The sequence below is a fragment of the Hibiscus syriacus genome, unplaced genomic scaffold (genome assembly GCF_006381635.1).
Source record: "Hibiscus syriacus cultivar Baekdansim isolate YM2019G1 unplaced genomic scaffold, ASM638163v2 tig00110429_pilon, whole genome shotgun sequence".
Lineage (NCBI taxonomy): Eukaryota > Viridiplantae > Streptophyta > Magnoliopsida > Malvales > Malvaceae > Hibiscus > Hibiscus syriacus.
In genome coordinates this window covers 3,167,484-3,184,733 of record NW_024062733.1, presented here as the reverse complement: position 1 = coordinate 3,184,733, position 17,250 = coordinate 3,167,484, and the positions used below count along the sequence as shown (strand labels likewise).

At 35.7% G+C, this 17,250-nt stretch overlaps 1 protein-coding gene and 1 pseudogene across 1 annotated transcript; both read right to left on the bottom strand.

The window, feature by feature from the left end:
* Positions 1-8,490: 8,490 nt before the first annotated feature.
* On the bottom strand, positions 8,491-11,703 carry LOC120124775 (annotated as a pseudogene).
* Positions 11,704-12,446: 743 nt separating this feature from the next.
* LOC120124814 (peptide methionine sulfoxide reductase A1-like) lies at positions 12,447-14,098 on the bottom strand. Its single transcript, XM_039143392.1, has 2 exons — positions 13,570-14,098; positions 12,447-12,834 (listed from the first exon to the last, which is right to left on the bottom strand). Exons 1-2 carry the CDS (start codon positions 14,080-14,082, stop codon positions 12,583-12,585), a joined length of 765 nt encoding a protein of 254 aa, XP_038999323.1. The 5' UTR covers positions 14,083-14,098; the 3' UTR covers positions 12,447-12,582.
* Positions 14,099-17,250: the final 3,152 nt, after the last annotated feature.

The window sequence follows — 17,250 nt, the reverse complement described above, 5'->3', positions numbered from 1 at the left end:
ATGCCTCACTAAGTCATAGACTTAGCGTGTGATTGTTTCACACGTAGGTTACAGAAGCTAGAAGAGAAGCGAAGAAGAGTAAGACAGGTCAACATCTTCCTTATAAAATTTCATATCAGAAAATAGATGATTTAAATGGTTTTGGTTATTTTGAATATAGTTGGCATATACTATTTGATTGAATTAAATATGCTCTGATCGATTTTGGTTTTTGTGGTCAATTTATGTAAATAAACCACTTTTACTTTAATGAAAGTTTTAAATTTTCTTGAATTTTGTCAAGAGTCAAAGTTTGAAAAGTCAATGTGACACCTCAGACTCGGATCTGGATCGGGTATGGGTTGGGGGTATTACAGGTAACATGTCAACAACGCCGCACAGGGGGAACTGAGCAGTCAAAGGGTGAAACGGCCGGCCTAAAATCTCGGGACTGACCCATCCCGAGATGACCGATCAACCACAAACGATCCACAACAAATAACCCCAGAATATCTGGGATCACCCTAGAAATAGCCGAAAATAGCTCCCAACGGGGCTATATAAATACCACGGTACCACCATCGATCAGGGGACAATAAAAAACCCACGAGAACACAGGGCTATAGAAATGGTCGGTGGTGACTCTAACCCAATCAATTCAAGTCGAAGCCCAATTCCAGGCCCACCCGAAAAATAGCTGCGATAGCTTGGCGACTCCGCTGGGGAACAGGTAAGTGAGTCAGGCCAGAGTTCATTTTCGGTTGTCTTTTTGAGTGAAAACTATAAATTTAAATTCTAATTTATTTATTTGATTCTAATTATTTACATTTGATTATTTTTTAAATAAATAGTTGTACTGACATTTTTTCAATGATTTCAGATTTTTGAAAAGTTTCTATCTCAAGATCTATACCTGAGCTCCGAACCCTATTTAAGTAGGGGTAAAAGTGACGCCTTCGTGTGAATTTATTCACCGTACGAGCCTAACAAGTAGCCTTCGGGATTCATATACCTTATGTCTTCGTGTGAATTTATTCACCGTACGGGCATAAGGGAATGTTTCCTCTCGAGTTTAACTTAGTCCACACAAGCTTGTAAAGGGCTTAGGATTAAGGGTCTGGCAAGCCCAATGGGGCACCAGTAAGGAGAACTCGGGTACCTCTTTAGAACCTAAACCTGGACGACAGGGAATTAGAGCCCACCCCAAAGCCTCATTTTAAACCCTATGATGCTTAAAGTATTTCCTGATTTACTTTCGGTTCAAAGAATGCGAACTAGACAAATATGCGGTTATGATTTGTTTGAAATTAGCATGCGGGATAGAGATCATGTCCGGGTAGGAATAATAAGCATGTGGGGGTAGATATCATGAGGGGTAGGACTTTTATTTTATGATTGTGTTTTTATCTTTACCTCACTAACTCTTTTCATTTTTGTTTTCTTTTATTTTATTGTCATCTTTTGCATCATTCATCTAAAAGAGGTGTTGATCCACCAAAAACGTGTTCGTTAAATGTAAATAATTTGTATTAATGGAAAAAGGTGTTATAATACAAAGAGATGAAAAGCTCAGAAGTCCAGCTATGGTCAGAAAAGACTCGTAATGGATCGGATTTACACCAAGCACGTCAAAAGTCAACTTTTCCTAAACGAGATGGCGAAAGTTGCAGGGGCAAGACGAGAAAAGGTTATTGACCTGGAGAACTCTTTCAAAGACAACAGGTCACTATTAACAAATTCAAGAAGCAAGCTTCGAATAATTCCTATCGATGGAGGACTCCAATGACACTTTCATTAGGAACAGGCTCAACAAAGAGTGAAAGTCAGAGATGCAGTTATTCAAGGTTTTTTGGAGCAAGTAGCTCATCACTTGCACAGTTTAGCCAAAGGAGCTGGAACGGTTTAACATGATATTCAACCGGTGACGAAAAAGGCGGAAGACGAACCAACTAGTCAGGAGCTGTTCGAGATCTATACCATCAAAATGTTTTTTGTCTCTTAAAGCATAACAATTTTGTCCCCAATAAGGATTATTTATAATAACAGACACATTTTAGGATCAATGCCTCGAACATTTCATGCATCATGCATTTAGACATATTTTGCATTTTGTTATTTTCTTTGTATTCGCATTAACTAACAGAAGAATGTCTCAGCAAAAGGGGTACAAACACTGGACATACCTCCACAAGCTTCGGACACGTGTCATCCTCATTCAAACCGAAAAGAAGATGGAAGCTAGAATTACTCAGATCGAAGAGAACATGTTGAAGCTCCAGAGAGAGCTAGAAGAAAAGATAAATCAAAATAGCCAGAGTGTCTTAGATACAATTGCTAAAGGCCAAGAGTCCTTGGTCGATTAGATCGTAGCCAATTTAGCTGGCCTATGTCAGATAAGTGCACCTGGGGCAGGTTCATCGAAAGGGGTAACTATGTCACCTACCTCGCAAGTAGCTGTCTCACCTAGAATCTTATCAGGACTTCAAAATAATTCAAACGGTTATCGCATTCTGAAATTCGGGGAAGAAGTCAAAATGACCATTAAATCAGGAGGTAGGTCGAGTGGAAAGCCTCCTCTAAAGAAGAAATAAATAGAGATCATCAGCAAATCAAAACCCGTTACAACTGTTTCATATTCTAGAGAACCAATGAGAGAAAATAAGCATTTCTATCCCATTCCCATGACATACAAGGAGCTCTACCAACAGTGTTTGACGCACATGTTGTGTCCCCTATCGAAAGACACCTCTAAAGCCCCCATACCCTATGTGGCATGACCAAAATGTTCACTGTGAATATCATGGCGGTGTTCAGGGGCATGCTATTGAAAATTGCATCGCCTTTAAGAGGATTATCTAAAGAATACGCAATAAGAGTTTGATTCATTTTAACAATTCAGAATCACCCACAGTCATACATAACCCTCTATCTAATCATCAAGAGAATGAGGAAAATTCAATCACCAAGGAGATGGGTAAAAAGGCCAAAACTAAAGTCTCCGATGTGAAGTCACCTCTTGCTTGGGTATGAAGGCAAATGATAAATGCGGGGTATCTTGCACCACATCCTGGCACATCAGATTCCAAAGGTGACAGTTATTACTGTTATCACAATAAAGATGGACATGATGTACAAGAATATGCCAAATTTATAGCCTTGATCCAGCTAATGATGGACAAAAAAGAGCTGGAATTTTATGATGAAAGCAATGACACTCCCAAAGTAGAAAAAGTCATGGAAAGTGGGGCATCCTAATGAGGCCTTATTCATTTTTAAAGCATCTTTTTTAAATTTTTTTTGAACTTTCTCATGTTTGGAACTTGTTTTTGAACTTTCTTTGGATATTTCAATGAATTTATGCGGATTTTTTTTGTAAATTTATGTTACTTTAAAGATGACGAGCAACGAATCAAACTTGCAATCTTGAAATTCTTTGAATATCAAATGAATTAAAAACTCTGTAAGTGATCAGAGTTACATATATTTGATAAAGGAATTTGACCTTACCCAAGAAGATACATTCAAACACCGTACCATTCTCTTGTAAATAACCAATATAACCTTCCCCCTTCATATGGCTTGGTATTTAGATGTGCATAGGTGCGGACAACATGGGGCATCTTTTGCATATGGAATTACTATACTTTTTGTTTAAGACGTTCAATGATGATAATGATCTTCAAAGATAAAATAATCGAGTAAGCAAATCTAGTTTAGGTCAGTTGTTTGGAAATTGAACTCTAAAGATGAGATTCCTTGACTTTCAAAAACACCTAGACTATAACAGGTTCTTCTTGACAAACTTAAGAAATTGGATCTGTATACCCAAATTATAATATTATGTATACAATAAAACTTGAATTGTCTCTCTAGAGCAATTAGTTAAATGCCCCGGCTTTATGGATAAGATTCAACTAGCCTGATAAAGGTGATTATAATATATATACAATAAAGCTTGAGTTGTTCCTCTAAGGCAATTGGTTAAACGCCCCGGCTTTATGGAAATTCAGCTAACCAGATAAAGGTGTTTATATATTGAGATGTCCCTCTAGAGCAATTGGTTAAACGCCCCGACTTTATGGATTCAGCAAGCCAGACAATGGCGAATTAAATTTATCTAAATAAGGAGTTTCGGTAAAAATGGACTAAGGGAGTTAAGGAACACCTGTTATAGTCAAATTCACACGAGCACTCAAGAATTTCATTTTTAGACCGATATTTCTGTACTACCTTCGTTAGAGGAACTTACAAAACTTGAACAAATAGAAGATTTCAAAGAACCAAAATAGAAGATATAGTAATTGATAATGCTAGTTGCGTCATTTTTTCCGCATCCAATTAAAATGCCAAGCCAAAGAAAAAGTATGTTGCAATGACCGAAAAAATGACATTTTTTATGGCTGAAACCTTAGGTCAACCTAAAGCCAACTCATCCACTTGAATATTTGTCAAAGAGCTATAACTCTGAGAGCATTAAAAGAGCTATTGATTCCTTTGATATTCTTTGAACTAATGTTTATGATTTGATTCAATTTGATTACGAGCCTGAATTAAGGGGCAATGTTTTACAGAATTCTTTTATTTTGATTTCCTTTTTTCCCTCCTAAATAAGAGAAAGGAAAAACTTTTTCAAACATGACAGTCTCAAATGTGAAAGACTACAACCCGAGAAGAAAATGGGGCATGATCGATTCCAATGATCAAGATCGGCAGACAAAGAATGAGACTCCGTCCGAGGCTAATTCATATTACATACATCTTAGATATACTTAAGAGCATTACATTTAGCATTTTTCACATGCATGATTTTTTGCAGCTTTCAGAGTCAAGTTTCGACTTCATGACAAAAGATACTCGATTCAAAAGCTCCTTTAAAGATCGATGGTGGTTGCTTAACTCAGTAGTGAGAAACTACACCTCAACCGACTTGACATATTTACATATCTCAGAATCAATTTCAGATGGGCTCCAGAGCCAATTCAGAATGAATCCATATCAACTTAACTCAATAACGAGTAGCAGGTTTCCAGTTAACATTTTCAAGCCAGATTTCAATTCCACAACGGAAGATATCCGACTAACATAATTTATCAGTGGGCTTTCCTGTGAAAGGGAGTCATTCAAAGATCATCTCACCTGGCTCAGACATGCTTAGGGGAACCACCTGAGCATTATGACCGCCCTAGACCCGTGAATGGAAGCCATTTTTTAAAGAAACTATTGGCAGCATAACTCAAGGCTAGAAGGATTATCTGCCAACCAAAGACCTTCGAGTTCGACTACGCTCAACTCCAAGGCACATCATTTGCAGCATAGCTTAAGGTAAGAAGGGATATCTGCCAAAGACCTTCGAGTTTGACTACGCTCAGCTCAAAGGCATATCATTTGCAGCATAGCTCAAGGCAAGAAGGGCTATCTACCAAAGACCTTCGAGTTCGACTACGCTCAGCTCCAAGGCACATCATTTACAGCATAACTCAATGCTAGAAGGGTTATCTGCCAAAGACATTTGAGTTCGATTCCACTCAGCTCAAAGGCATATCATTTGCAGCATAGCTCAAGGCTAGAAGGGCTATCTGCCAAAGACCTTCGAGTTCGACTACGCTCAGCTCAAAGGCATATCATTTGCAACATAGCTCAAGACAAGAAGGGTTATCTTCCAAAGACCTTCGAGTTCGACTACACTCAGATCCAAGGCACATCATTTTCAGCATAACTCAAGGGTAGAAGGGTTATCTTCCAAAGATCTTCGAGTTCGATTCCACTCAACTCAAAGACACATCATTTGCAGCATAGCTCAAGGCTAGAAGGGCTATTTGCCAAAGACCTTCGAGTTCGATTACACTCAGCTCAGAGGCACATCATTTGCAGTATAACTCAAGGCTAGAAGGGTTATCTGCCAAAGACCTTTGAGTTTGATTCCACTCAGCTCAAAGGCATATCATTTGCAGCATAGCTCAAGGCAATAAGGGCTATCTGCCAAAGATCTTCGAGTTCGATTCCGCTCAGCTCCATGTCACATCATTTGCAGTATAGTTCAAGGCAAGAAGGGCTATCTGCCAAATACCTTCGAGTTCGATTACACTCAGCTCAGAGGCACATCATTTGTAGCATAACTCAAGGCTAGAAGGGTTATCTGCCAAAGACCTTCGAGTTCGATTACACTCATCTCAAAGGCACATCATTTACAGCATAGCTCAAGGCGAGAAGGGCTATTTGTCACCAGAATACCTTCGAGTTCGATTACACTCATCTCAGAGGCAAATCAAATTTACAGCATAGCTGAAAGTAAGAAGGGATATCTATTAATAAAATTATCAAGTTCGATTCCATTCAGCTCGATGACACCTTAATCACACTACTATCCGGTTGCAATCGAGGTTTTCAAGTCAAGAAGAAGACCTGGGTTAGCAGTGCCTTAGTGATAAGGAACCATCTTCCAGCAGCATAGCTTAAGTCAAAAAAAGTTATCTGTCAACGAAAACCTTTCGAGTTCGATTTCGTTCAGCTCAAGGGCCTATCAACCACATGGTGGAGTCAAGGAACTACTTTCCAGTCAAATTTTTAACCGAGGTCTTTTGACCGAGAAGAAGACCGAAGTTGATTACAATTTGGCAACGAGAAGCCACATTCCAATTCAAATTCTGAACTATGGCTTCAATTCCATTTCAAGATAGACTCGACTTCGCGACAAATGAGCCATCTGCAACACAATTCGACAGGGAGTTATTCTTAATTGAATTATCAGAGTCAATTTTTCAACTCCACCAAACGAAAATTTGTGTCCTTTTGTCTTTGCCCTTTTTTTGTTTCACGAAAAAGGACAAAGAGGGGTAAATAACTTATATAAAAGTTGTTGTAATCAATTACTGAAGTAGCTTATAGTTCGGCTCAGTGATTCAGGCGTGCCATATTTTTCCTCAAGACCCAAATTTGCTTTTCATGACTGCTGCATCTTCAATTTATTTTTTCAGGTGGGGATGACGCATATCATCCCTTGATTAAGTGAGAAATAAATTATAATTAATAAAATTCTTTTTAATTATGTGATGACACATGTTATCATCTAATTAGTTATTAAATTTATTTAATTGAATTAAAATAAAGACTAAATTGATAAAACGTTTAAATATGAAGACTAAATGTAAAATTATGCCAATTTTTTAATTGCGTCATCATCATCTTCGTTAAATGTTAATGGATAGTGGTTTGATTGAAGTATTTAAATAGTTGAGTGGTTTGATTAATTAAATCGAAACATCGATGATCAAAATAAAATCTGACAATAGTTAAGTAATCACCGATGTAATTTACCTAATTTTTATTATATTTTATATTAATTTACCCCATAATTTCTTTTCTAAATTGGTCACTGTTTATCATCATTATCAATGCCAAAATCATAATCATAAATCAAATTTTAAAAAATTAAAAAATATAAAAAAATTTATACAAAATAATATCTACTAACATATAACGAGTCACTATTTAATATGAATATATATAAAATTATTATAGAATAATTTTTTATAGAAACTAATAGTTTTATTAAAAAGAGAAAATATTCATAATTATAATAAAGATCTACAACCATAATTTATAAATTGAATACATAATTATGATATTTTTCTATAACCATACAAAAACTAGTCATTTAAGATCACAAAATGATTATATAAAGAAAATATTAAAAATCTATTAAAAAACTTGATCAAAAGATAGATACGAATATATATGACCACATTGATAAATGAACCACAAAATAATATATATCTATTGAAAGAGCACCGACAACTATTATAAAATATCTTTTAATTATGTAACTAAAATGATTACAAAGTAGTATATATTATAAATACTCTTAACCATTTGACAATGAATGCTCAATCGTCTTGTGAAGCCACTGATGCTCGAACCTTTGAGCTCTATAAACAACAATAATTCCTTTAACTACTGAGGTAAATTAGGTCGTGCCTATTATAAAATAATTAAATAATAACTCTAAGACATTAAATAAATTTTTATAATTAATTATAGTTTTTCACAATCATCAATGATTTTTTTGTGTGTTTAACTTTTAAAATAATAAGTACAAATCATTATATTTTTATTTTCTTAACAGTTTTTGAAAATTTAAAATTATAATAAAAACTAAATATATTAAATTATTTAAAATTAAAACAAAATAGTTGAGTGTGAGAGTTGAGTAGTGTATAAGAATTTGAAAGCTGTATCATCACAAATTTAGAATTTGTAAGCTGTATTTATATTTATTACATATTAATATATATTAAACAAGAATATGTTTTTGTTATTTTTTTTAATAAAATTAAGAAATTATATGGATGACAAACATTTGAAGGAAAGGTAAACATGGATGGCAGATATACTCAATTTGTACAGGCCATTGAGAGTGAAGTGTAAAAGAATCAAAATTCTAAAGAGCTTACAGGCAAACTGAAACTGCATAGTTTTTCTTTTGTTGAAAGAGCTGAATCAAGAAATCTATTCTAACAGGCATTTACTCACTCTTCAGGTAATGGTTTAAAATCAACTAAGAGCAGCAACCAGTCTTCTGGTTAACAGGTTGTCCTCGTATCTGCAACATCGGCGGCCTCGCATTGTTTACCGCCAGCTGACTCGCCATCCTGCAGAGAAAAAAAGCGAATCAACATGGATAGTGATCGGAATCCGGAACGAATATATGTTTTTCCAAAGATGAGATGAAAGCAAACCATAGTTTAATCTGTTTCATCAGCAATTACTACCTGTTCTTAATATCACCGGCCATTGCCATAAAAGCCTGCTCCACATTAGTAGCATTCTTCGCGCTAGTCTCCATAAACGGAATGCCAAGTTCATCTGCAAAGGTCTATTCACACAACATTATGGATGCGACTGTGCGATCGATAGTTCGTGAAAATAATGCAGAACATAGAGTTGAACCACTATTACCTTGGCTGTTTCGTACGGAACCATCTTTTTATCGTAAGATCACACTTGTTTCCGACCAGAAGCTTGTTCACGTTCCCGCTCGCGTAACGATCGATTTCGTTCAACCATTGTTTCACATTAAGGAAGCTCGCTTGATCGGTAACATCATAAACTATCTGCCGGATGTGGAGCAATATTACAGACTCTTCATAATATGCGAAAACCGAACGCCGAAAAGAGAACTTGCTATAATGCCATGTGCCCTTCGGTAGTAGCTGCTGGTGATCGTCCGGAACCGTTCTTGCCCTGCAGTATCCACTGCATGTTTAAGTAGGCTAGATCATAGTCACATTGATCGCGGTACGCTCGGTACGGAAAAGTGGAACGGGATCACAATTTGCTTGGTCCCTAAAATTCGGTATGAGGGATAGACTTCTTTCGGATTGCTCCGGTACGATGAACCATATAAATTGGTACGATGTACCAGTTTCTTAGATTGAGATAAATTATAGAAGAAATTTGGAAATGTAGAAAGTTATGCAAATCCAAGTAAAATAACATAGGGACCAAAACATAAACACAAAATAATTCAAAACTCAAAATCTAATATGCATAAATCCGATTTAAGGACTAAAATAAATTGAATAAAAAATGAGCATGGCTCCTTTAAGAATAAACCCACGCGAACAAAAATGAACCATCCTGGACCCCAATTAAACGGCAGTGTTTAACCAAACTATCTAAAGCCTTTAAAATTTAACCTAAAAATAGATCATAATTTATGCTAAACCTAATCCCTTCCCCATGCGCCGTTTAAAACCTTTTCTCTTCTTCATCCTCTACTCCTCACACCCGCATAGCCGAAACTCTTCACAGCTCCAGACCCGAGCAACTTTTTAAAACAGGCGCGTTTTTTAAAACACTGACTACAACGATTATGGGCTCTTCCAGTTCCGATGAGGCCATGATACAACACCTAAGTTAAGGCTCTTCAACTCACTGTTTTTTTTTTCTGGTTTCCCCGAATGGTTTCCCTTCTCCCTCTTATTCTCCTATGATTTTCTCTCTCTCAAACCCCTAATCCCTTTATTTTTTCTAATTGCATCTCCTCTTATCCCTACTGCAAAACTACGATGTACCGAATCGCGATTTTGAAACGATCCGAATGTGTTCGTACCGCATTTTGGATCGTAACGTTCAATACGTAGATCATGGCCAAATGAGCGATTTATGTAACTATGGGCTAGATTAGAAACAGAAAAAGAATGGAAGATGTTATGGTGAAGATATAAAGAAGGAAAGATTCTTACAATTTGAAGTTTTAGAGTTTTCCCATCTTGCTCCACAGTGCGTGTTTTCTGTGCAGCATAGAACAAACGTATAAATCGAAAAATTCGAATAAAAAGATGGATTAATTTCACTTATGCTCACAAAATCGACGCCAATGGTGCTTATATATCTCTCCAGATATGAGTCGTCCTGTAGTTGAGGGACAGAAAATGCAGTCAGATTGCAGGGATCATTTACTGATAAGCACTGAATTGTTTTTGGACACTACGAAGCTGGTAAAATATGCATCCATCGTATGCCTAATTAACTGGTACAATTTGTTTAAGGATGAATGTAGGAAACTTATTTATAAAGAGTAAGCAACATTAATAGATGAAAAACAGTACAGTACAATTCATAATTGCAATGGAAGCTTACAGCAAACCTCAGAAGAAGACACGATTTGCCAACTCCCGAGTCTCCTATTAGCAAAAGCTTGAATAAATAGTCACTGCACAAACAAGTTAAAAACGTTTCAACTAAACAACAACTCGAAATAAAATCGATACATGTACTTGTTGATGGTCTGAGTAACCTTAAACAGGTCACTTCCTCTTAATTGAGCGGAGAACCATAATCGGTGGCAATCCGGAGAGAAAATGATTGAAGAGACAATGAATAGTGAGGTTGGAGTTGAATATCCTTGCATGTGAGAATATGTGTCACTGACCACGCAGTAGGGTGGTTAGTGTCAGTCGGACAGTCCTAGGGTTGATGGCTATGGATGAGTTGGCAAGTAGATAGATTTGGTTATCAGATACTAGATTTAACTGGTGACATTGTAGTCAAGACCACCACCGACTGCAGCTTTCCGTTCAATCTAAGGAAATGAACCGTGTAAGATTCCTGCCGTCTACGACTCTCCATCCGATCTAAGAAGAATGAACGCATAAGACCACCACATCAACAACACTAAATGGAAAACCCTGAACATAGAAGTTCTAACATTCAAACACCACCTTGGGCACAAACTATGCCTTCCCCAATTTCTCAAGTCAGTGACAAAAGTGCAGGAACATTGTTCCCGTGACGCATAGGACATGAATACAATGAAATCTAGGTTAGATTAGCAGTCTATAATAAGGTATATGATTTCATTGCAATACAAAATATCATAAAGCAGCCACTGAGAACTCCAGAACCAGAACTCAACATTTCTTTTATCAGAATTCAACAACCAAACCCCACAATTCAACTTTGTTTTCTGATTAAAATGGGCAAAATTCTGATAAAGCAATAACTTTTGATAAAAAGCTGTAGCATTTATCATAAGTAACAAACACCCCATTTCTTCAATATCATAACAGTTGCAGATCTCAACGAATCGCTAAACCATTATTCAGGATAGATCCATACAGAAAGAAGCTTTAAAAAGGAACCCATCACGGCCAAGAAAGAACAAAGACATAAGCAAACAAATCTAAAATTCACTGATCATGAAGCACACTATTCAGTATTCATGACTGTTGAGTTGACCGAACACGAACCTGCCTGCTTGTGGAAGGATGGGACCGGTTACTGACAAAAAAAAAAGGCAAATAAAAATTAAATTAAATTTAGAGCTTTGCCTTGTTTTGTTTCTGTCATTATTGTGATGGAGTGAAAAAGAGAGACAGAAAGCGAAGAGGATTTTTTTGTTTGGAACTAAAATTAAGTTGTTAGACATGTCCGAAAACTTGGCATTTTACAGTGGCATCCTATAAATTCCCAAGTCAAACCAAGAGAAATCACCATATATTTATCAAGAAAATTATACTATGTATTTGGTAATTACTATTTAACTTAACTAATCGTATTAACTGGTTTTTTTTCTTAAAATTTTAACTGCAAATATACATAATTTCCATGAAATTTTTAAGGGTGAGTTATGTTTCTTTTACATTTTATTTGGTTTTTCTTTTCAGGTTAATTGGCATTGGATTATGTGTATAATTTATCAAAGAATGTAACATAATTTAACCAACAATTGAGAAGGTACACAAAATTTGAAATTTCCTAATCTTTTAATTTATTGTATAAACTGGATTTAATGATAAAATAGAATATTATTATCTCTAAAAGCCTTAGATTCGAGCAATTACGTTTACAAGAAGTATGTATTGTCAATTGGTTGAAAATTCTAAACATATACTATCTTGTAAAATCCGAATCACCATGCAAAATACAACATATAGTTTAAGAACATTTTCCAATGGGAACATTAATTACATAAATCAGCAGGCATTCATTCAAATTTCCATTTAAGAGGAGGAGGTTTAGTAGTAGAAATGCTAGTGACAGACACAGGGCAGAAAACTATAAACAAGCATAAGCTAAAATCTGCATAGAGCGGTGGGTAACTCAGCCATAGCATCGGATCGGATCGTAGCACCCTTTCTCAGCAGATTGTTTAAAACCGAACCGACCTCCTTTTGCAAGGTACTGCTGGTGATATTCCTCTGCTCGATAGAACTTCTTGGCAGGCAGGATCTCGGTAACAATCTTTCTGTTCAAGAGTTTCTGTTGTTTTTCCATGGACTCGCGTGCAGCCGTCTCCTGCTCAGGGGTGTAAAAGTATATACCAGATCTGTACTGTGTTCCCACATCATTCCCCTGTCAGATGATACACAACATATTAGGATGCAGGTGCAAGCATACCAACATCATCCGCAAAGACTACCCTGCCGCAGATCTATCACTAGGGGGAGTCGACATGATTTTATCATGACATGTCGAGGGTAAACAAGATACAAAATCACATTCGCAAGTCACGGAAAACCAATCAACCAACATGGAAGACGAAAGCAACTATCATCCAATAATTACAGCAGGGTATTTCGTAGTTACACTCTTACAGTTCAAGAATCCAGAAAACACCAGCGTTGAACACAATCACAAGATTTTATCAACTATACAAACTTACTTTTAACTTGAGAGAAGATGACCACAAATCGCCTATCACGCAGCACCTTAATTATCAACTATAGAAATAAACACATATTACGGGAGAATTTTACTCTGCTTTAAAGCTGAGAATTCACACACATTACAAGACAGAAAAGGGCCCAACTACTAAATTTTCCCCTAGGTTCACTGGTTTTACATTCAAACTTCGAAAGATACCACAAACACATCAGCTTCAAATTCCAGAATTTATCATCATATAAAACTCCATGCAAACAAAACATCAAGAAAAAAGTCCATGAATTACCTCCAATTTATCACTATAAGATAATTCATATAATTTCAGTAGTAAACACAAAATTCACCTTCTAACAACAACCAAAATTCACAAACCGAAAGGGTAATATTTTTTTTAAAAAGGGAGGGGGATTCCTATGATAAGACCTGTCGGTTGGGGGTAGTAGGATCGTGGAAATCCCAGAAGACATGAAGCAAAGTGTCAAAGCTGCACTCTTTAGGGTCATACTGAACCCTAACAACTTCATTATGGTTGGTACTCCCCGAACACACGTCTTCATAACTGGGATTATGCATAAACCCTTGGCTATACCCAACCTCCGTTTTGGTCACCCCTGGAACTCTTTGGAATGCCAATTCAACACCCCAAAAGCAACCTGCACCGAACTGAGCAAACTGTTGACCGGGAGCCGGAACGTCGTCGTCTGGACCCTGAGCAATGGAGGAATCCTCCATTGACGGGGCTGGCTTGCTGTTGGCTCCGAATCCGAGGTTTTTAAGGATGTTCATGGGGCGGGATTGAAGCGAAATGGATCGCTTGGTTTGGGGGAAAGGGAGAGAAAGATGAGATAAAGAGTGGGGAAGCTTGGGAGACAGACAAAATAAAGGCTCAGAGGTTAGGGAAGAAAAACAAGTAACAAGCGTAACACATCGAAGCATCTTAATCTTTTAGAGGTATTTGAGAACAGCAATGGTGTGAATCTATAATTTTATTGTTTTGGGATTCACAATTTCCTCTCTTTTTCTAAAGGATTAAGTAACTTAAAAGTTAGGGTAAACTACAAGTTTGGTGCCTCAGTTATCGCTTTTATTTTATTTTAGTTATTTAATAAATTTTTAATCATATATTATTTTTTTTGGATAAATAAAAGAATATTATTACCCAAAAGGAGCAGTAACTTGCTACAGTATAATCATCAAATAAACTAGTACAAACCAGAATGGAGAATGAACAACCAACTTACAGAAAAGGTTAATCAATACCCCAATGATTACAAAGAGAAATATTAACTATATCTAGTTTATTAATTTTCCTATCTCTTAGTTGAATACTAACAATCTCCTTGATCGTTTTAAGAAGATCATCAACTTTTCTTGAGCTACCTTGGAATAACCTTTTGTTTCTTTCTTCCCAAAGAAAATAAATAAAAGCAGTCTAAGCAAACTTCAAAATAGTAACTAAGAGGGACTTACCTTTCCAAGCAGCACATGCCCAGGACAACAGATTATCCCAAGACAATGGAGATCTCCGCAAGTCGGTGAGTTGTAGGATGTCTTTCCAAAGTGAACTTGACAGCTGACATTCAAAGAACAAGTGGTCTCTTGTTTCCCGGGTTGTGTTACACAAGACACATAATCCGTCGCTAATAATTCCCATGTGTTTGAGTCTTTCTTTGGTTGGAAGTCTGTCCAAAATGGTCATCCAAGCAATCATGCTATGTTTGGGAATGTGTAGAGGAAACCGTGGGATTGTCTCAGGAAATGCGGACTAATATACAGTTAATATACGGCGTTACCGGATACATTAAAAGATATTTGACAAATTCTGTTTAGAGCTACCGGAAATATCGAGTAATAATAATATAATAGGTGGAAATCATGAAGAAATATTAAAAAATTTGGTAACCGGCAAACATAGCTTGTCGGTTTGTGTCGATACTTTATAAAAATATATTAATCCATAACAATATAACAGGTAAAAAATAACAAAACCGGTCTATAAATGACAAAGCAGGTAAAGCGCTATCGGATATATTGAAAGTGTCGATATTTTATAAAAATGTATCGATCCATAACAATATAACAGCTAAAAAAATGAAAAGACCGGTCTATAAATGACAAAACAGGTAAAGCGCTACCGGATATATTGAAAGTGTCGATACTTTATAAAAATGTATCGATCCATAACAATATAACAGATAAAAAAATGACAAAATCGGTCTGTAAATGACAAAACAGGTAAAGCGCTACCGGATATATTGAAAGTGTCGATACTTTATAAAAATGTATCGATCTATAACAATATAACAGGTAAAAAATGACAAAACCGATCTATAAATGACAAAACAGGTAAAGCGCTACCGGATATGTTGATAGTGTCGATACTTTATTATAAGTATCGACACTTTTGGAATTTAAAAGAGAAGAAGTTATAGCGCTAATAAAGTTTCGATACTTTATAAAAATGTATCAATCCATAACAATATAACAAGTAAAAATATGACAAAATCGGTCTCGAAATGATAAAACCGATAAAGAGCTACCGGATATGTTGAAAGTGTCGATACTTTATTATAAGTATCGACAATTTTGGAATTTAAAAGAAAAGAAGTTATGGCGCCAATAAAGTGTTTATACTTTATAAAAATGTATCGATCTATAATAATATAACAGGTAAAAATATGACAAAATCGGTATCGAAATGACAAAACCGGTAGTAAAAAAGTTTGCTTATGTGGTCATTTTATTTCAGAATTTTCATTTTTTAATACAAAAAGTAGGATATTTTAAGCAAAACCCAGTAAGAAAAGAACAAAAACTTTGCAGTAACAAAAGAATAATATTGGGAAACCCACCTTGTTATCAGTTTCTCAAAGAACAAAAACACAGAAACATGTAAATTTACAATGTAACCGGTAAAAATATATTGGTTAATTAGCAAATAGGTTTACATTATGTATCGACACTCTTTAAATGTGTCGATACTTTTTTCCCAAAATGAATGCACAACGAGGTGCACGCATAAAGTGTCGATACATTTAAAATTATATCAATTCCAAAAACATCAAAACCGATAATTATAATGTAATAGGTAAATTTGCAATGTTACTGGTTTAAATATACATGTTTAGTTAGAAAATAGGTTAATATAAGCGCTGCCTATTACATTATATAAGCGCTACCTAATATATTATTGTATTTGATAATATTTCCGGTTAAATGATATAACATAACCGATCACGCCATTTTTAGCCGTTTTAGGCGCCGCACAACAGAAGTTCCCGAGGAAACCATATCAAGTTATGCCAAGGAACTTTGTCTTGTCTTGGACGAAGCTCTTTCCGTATTGCGCGAATTGTTGTTGTTTGCGTTGAAAGTAAAGCATTGGCCTCTATTCTTAATTTATGTTAAGCTTTAGTCAGCTATTATTAAAAATTTAACAAAATTGTTGATGATAATTTTTTTAATAATAACGTGAAATTATCTTATGATGACATGTTATTATAGTCATTAATAATTTAACGATAGATAATCAAAATATAACATTATATATGATTTAAGAAAATAGTTTGATGACTAAAATGAAATAGAAATGATAGTTGAAAATACTAAATATAAAATTTATCCTAAAAATTAATAAAATAAGTTTTAATTAAATTAATATTTCAACTAAAAGATAACCCGAAAAACCAAATAATATATATTTATATTAGGAAGATAAGTTCTAGAACTAAAAGGAAGGTTGTTTATTGGCTGGATTTTGGAATAGTCTGGAACAAGATATGAGATTCAGACACGATATCTGTTATTGTGGCTGTCCCTTTTTCCCATATATATGGGGTAAGGGGGAGGTAAGATAGTAGGCTACCCCCAACACCAGGTTGAGAGCAGCTTCCGTAAGAGACCTCCGAATTATAAAATGCCCTCCGAATTATTGTGTGTATATGAATGTCCGGTAGTGAGCCCCGAAGAACGTGTCGCCAGGGCCACCACATTCGCACGGTGGTTTTTTGCCCAATACGGCGGGTGCGGTTTTTATTTGGCTCAGTATGCCAATCCAAATTTTATTTTGATATCTACTACATTTTCTACCGTATAGGGGAATTC